The sequence below is a fragment of the Lingula anatina genome, chromosome 6, assembly GCF_051362555.1.
Source record: "Lingula anatina isolate TDL-2025a chromosome 6, LinAna3.0, whole genome shotgun sequence".
Classification (NCBI taxonomy): domain Eukaryota; kingdom Metazoa; phylum Brachiopoda; class Lingulata; order Lingulida; family Lingulidae; genus Lingula; species Lingula anatina.
In genome coordinates, this window is record NC_141772.1 from 22,056,029 (window position 1) to 22,060,483 (window position 4,455).

The 4,455-nt window shown below is 36.9% G+C and overlaps 1 protein-coding gene across 1 annotated transcript; it reads right to left on the minus strand.

Moving 5' to 3' along the window:
* Window positions 1-12: 12 nt before the first annotated feature.
* Window positions 13-4,306, minus strand: LOC147761362 (calcium-activated chloride channel regulator family member 3-like). Its single transcript, XM_087016010.1, has 4 exons — window positions 2,629-4,306; window positions 951-1,245; window positions 395-687; window positions 13-33 (listed from the first exon to the last, which is right to left on the minus strand). The coding sequence occupies exons 1-4, from the start codon at window positions 2,803-2,805 to the stop codon at window positions 13-15; spliced, it is 786 nt and encodes a 261-aa protein (XP_086872136.1). The 5' UTR covers window positions 2,806-4,306.
* Window positions 4,307-4,455: the final 149 nt, after the last annotated feature.

Consider the following 4,455-nt stretch of genomic DNA (forward strand, 5'->3'; position numbering starts at 1 on the left):
TGATTGTTTCTCTTAAGTTCTTGACACCATGCACTGGGTGGGTGTAGAAACATCACAAAAATAGTAGATAGTACTATCTCTTCTTGAAAATATCACTTATTGCCCATTTTATCACTAAAATTTCATTTTCATTCAAACAGAGTCAATGAAGATATAACATATCTCCCCATATCATCCGAAATACAATACATTAAAATGTTTCATCAGTTGCGCATGCTTTTGACTCAATGGATAAAATGTGGCAAAAAAGGAAAATAAGTTTCAGATTTCCTGTGTCTATTGAAAACTTTTAAAACTGAAGCATGTTATGCCTTTGGCTATTTTGAGTTGCACGTTATTTTGTAATTATTCCAAAAAGACAAAGAAAATAAAAATAGCATCGTCCTGCACTTACAGATGTCACATAATGGTGTGACATAATAGAAGAGGTTCCTTCGTTGTTGAATACATCAGGGGCGAACCTGCAAGCACTTTCTGGAAGGTTGGTTTCATTATCCGGGTTGCAATTCCACACGAAACCGTCGTTAACTCTCTTATATTCCTTGTCCGTCACTCGCCGGGAACAGCGCACGCCTTCTATCCTTCCAGATATGGAGTCATGGTAAAAGTGATCATCATTTTCGTCCACCGGGTACTCGTCAAACAAACCCCAGCGCAAATGTCCCCACTTATGGAGGAGAGTCTTAGCTGAAATATGAGAAAAAGATACAGTGACCAAATGTACTTTTATCCAAGTTTTATATTTGCCAGACTTCCCTGGCAGAACTTTAATGACAATGTGGTAATTTGTCATATACTGGTATCATTAAAATTCGTACAGATTTCAGTATTGACTGTCATATTTATATTTTTTCTAGATAATGACAGCGTGCTCCTCGGACAACTTGAAGCAGATTTAACACGTGTCTTGAACTCTTCCTTTATTTTACAATAGTTTTCAAGGGTCTTACCAGGAGGCGTCCCATATTGCCTTGCAACGGCATCATCTAGTATGAATGCAGGAGTCAAGTGCATAAACGTCCCCGGCTGTCCACATTCTCCCTTCTGTTTGACGTATGGGTTGTCACCTTGTACACCATTAGGCTTGTCTATAATCACATTGGCCTTTTCAAAGGCTTCAATTCCTGCCTGTCCGTACCCGGGGTTTTCCGTCCATGTTTTAGGAACGAGAATCGTGATATTCCGGAGATAGGCACGCTTTTTCGTAGCAGTAAATAGTAGCTGTGACATTTCCACGAAGTATTCCTACAGAATTAATTAAAAAGTTATTTGCCAATATAAATAGTTTCAGTATCATGTATTGTCTTTTTCAAATAAACCATACCACTGCAACTTGAGCTTTGAAGCTAATTTTTGATTTCATTCGATCCTGTGTCACGTTATTTTCTTGAGTTTTTTTTAAATGAGCAAGTAAAATGAACGATAGGCTGGCATAACTGCATTTTACTGAATTGAATGCTCCTTTATCTTTATTTTCAAATGCCATGATTCGGGCGCGACGATCGTGATTTAATATTTCTGAGACACAGGTACAGTGCGTTGTGTCGCTGTGGAGCGTAAGTATGAGATACATTGTAGGGCATGAAATATAATTGAATTTAAGGTAGCATATAAAGCGACTGGGATATTTTAACAATTCTACTTGAGTCTTTTCTTGCTCATGTCTGCTTTTGAAGGATAAGAAATAATACAGACTGCGTCAACTGTATTGTTGCACTAACAAAACGAATACACGCGGCCAAGCATTTTAATGTATCTTTTGACAAGGAAAGCAAGGTTAAAGCTTTCTTTTGCAACCTATGAATGGATTCACACAATAGTACCGTGAACAAATAAAACTCTCAGCCTTACCGATAAAACATTTATATGCTTACAGAATCATTTTAATCGAAATTACAAAGGAAGTTTAAAAACCAAGAACACAGGTAATTTGTGTTGTGAAAGCGACCGCAAACTAAGCCTGCACCTGACCTCCATTGGGGTCATTTTAATAAGTGTACGCTTTGTGACAGACCAGGAAGTGCAATGGGGTAAATATTGGGTACCTAAAGACAGCAATATAAATTGTTAAAAGCCCAGGTAAGATAAATGTAATGTTTTCGAAGCCCGCTGCCTTTTTTTCCTCGCCCAGGCCACATTCTAAAAGCAAGGAGAGGATGCCTGCATGACCAAACCTACATATACCCTGTACTGTTATTTTTAAATAAACTTACTCGGTAACTTGGTGGAGTCATAACCTCGACAATCATTAAGATGGATGGATCGATGCAAATAAAGTTGGCATTCTCTCTCTCTCTCTCTTACACACACACACACACACACACACGCGCACACACACGCATTCATTTGTATAATCTTGGTGGTGCTGTCAATAGAACTCAGCAATGATCAAAATACGAATCAGCACATTAACAAATAAGCGTCAACACAGAAGTACAGCCGTACGCCACCATGTCCTCACAATGACCTTATCTTCCTTTTTCCAAATAATATTCTAAAAAAGTTTAAGGCATACAAATCGATATTCCTTATCCAAATAAACTGAGTTTCATGACAAATAACCTCCACATACCTTGAAACATTAAAAACGTTCAACCTTTAAAAATCACAACAGCCCTATATACTTACTTTGATTCTGGGAATAAGTTTAGGATCTTCAGTAACTTCTGACCCGATTCCAATGAGAAGTCCTTCGTAGCCGTTGTCAATCAGAGTAACATTGGCGCGCAGCCTTTGGCCCCTTGCTAATGCCGTAAAAGACAGTAACAGGACCAAATTGGTTATATGACAGCGAGAGGCTTCCATAACTTCCGCTCGTCTGAAAAGCCTTCTCTTGGCAAATGGCGACAGGGAAACGATTGTGTTTATTTAAATCACGTACAATGTCAATGCACTAGTCTTGCGTATTATTCTGACATTACAGGTAATAGCCAAGTCATTCAAAACGAGTTGCATGAAAAGCTTAATTTCGAAATATTTGCAGTGCGATGATGGCTTATTTTCTTTATGCGAGCTCAGCTACAAAACACAATAACTGGTGTGTACCTAGAGCGAGAAGTTAACTTCTTTATTTTTCTTTTGATTAAATTTGCACAAAAGCACCGTTTTAAATATGAAGCAGCACTTTAGGTGCATTCAAGCCAAAGGTTACAGATCACGTCTCCAGAAAACGATACACTACGAGACAGTGTAGGAAAATTGTGATAGTCTAATGAAGGGATTTCACCACCAGAGTCGAAAAATGGGAGAAATATCATAAGAGGCCGCTTACTGGATTACTATTATGAATAGAGGAGGGTAATTGGATAAATGTAACCTCTTAATGCTGCTCTACCGGACAGACATAATCAAAGAACACATATTAGATATATTTATATAATTACAAGAGGCGAATAATTATAGAATTCACGTCAACTATGTACCTTGTGAATGTTGTAAGGATGTTGTAGGGATGTCTGGCGCTTGATATATATTATGAAGAACTCAACCTTGAGTCCATGGAACAGAAGAAAGCGGTGGAAGAGTCGGGGCTTTTGAGTGAGTAGCCACAAAACGAAGCTTTCATTTTTGGGGGATAATTCACTTGGAAATAGTAGCATTGATAAAACCCACGGGAGGTTTAATTTTAGCATTTTGTGTTCTGGTTGCATGGATGGAGTACAGGACATGATCTCACTTTTCTTAAGCCGCAAGTACTGAAAAGAATTAAATGAAAAGAATAAAAAGACTAGGCTTCTAATTATTAGATTTTCGTTTTTTTTAATTTTCGAAAAAATATGGAAAGCTGTTTGTGTTGATTTTCAGGTTATATCGGTTTAACTTGTTTTCACCAAAAAGTCAATTTTTTAATCTATACTGCATCATCCGTTGTCAATCCTTGTCATAAAATTTACTTATGTCCTTTCTACGCGTTACCTCTTATATGGGTGAAACAATATGATTTTTAAATTTGTACAAACGCAATGACACTGTGTTAGAGATCTGGAATGCACATATTTTATTGGAAACCCTTCTTTCATCTGGGATATTTAGATTGTAAACAATTCAAATGGTGATTGAATTGCTAACTGTGAGGCAAATTCTTCTATACCTTAATTTAATGCACATATTTACGTCTATGCATAGATTTACCACCGGTGCAAGTACAAAATTGCACAGCCTGTGTTAAACGTTCGTATTCACACGTATATGTTGATAACATAGTATAGCGCTTTTGTGATTATAATAATCAGTCAAGCTTTAATACATTTCCCGATTTGGTGTATATGTACAGATTTTTTACTGTAGCCGTGTGTTCGTGAAGCATATAGACCTTACAGTAGTTAACTAAATGTTCTCATTTGCATGATATATGAAAATTAAAGCCCAAAAAGTGAATAATATTAATATTAATAAGCTGAGTACCTGCCTGTTATATTTCAATATCTAAATTGTAGTAATCAAATACAATTGTGA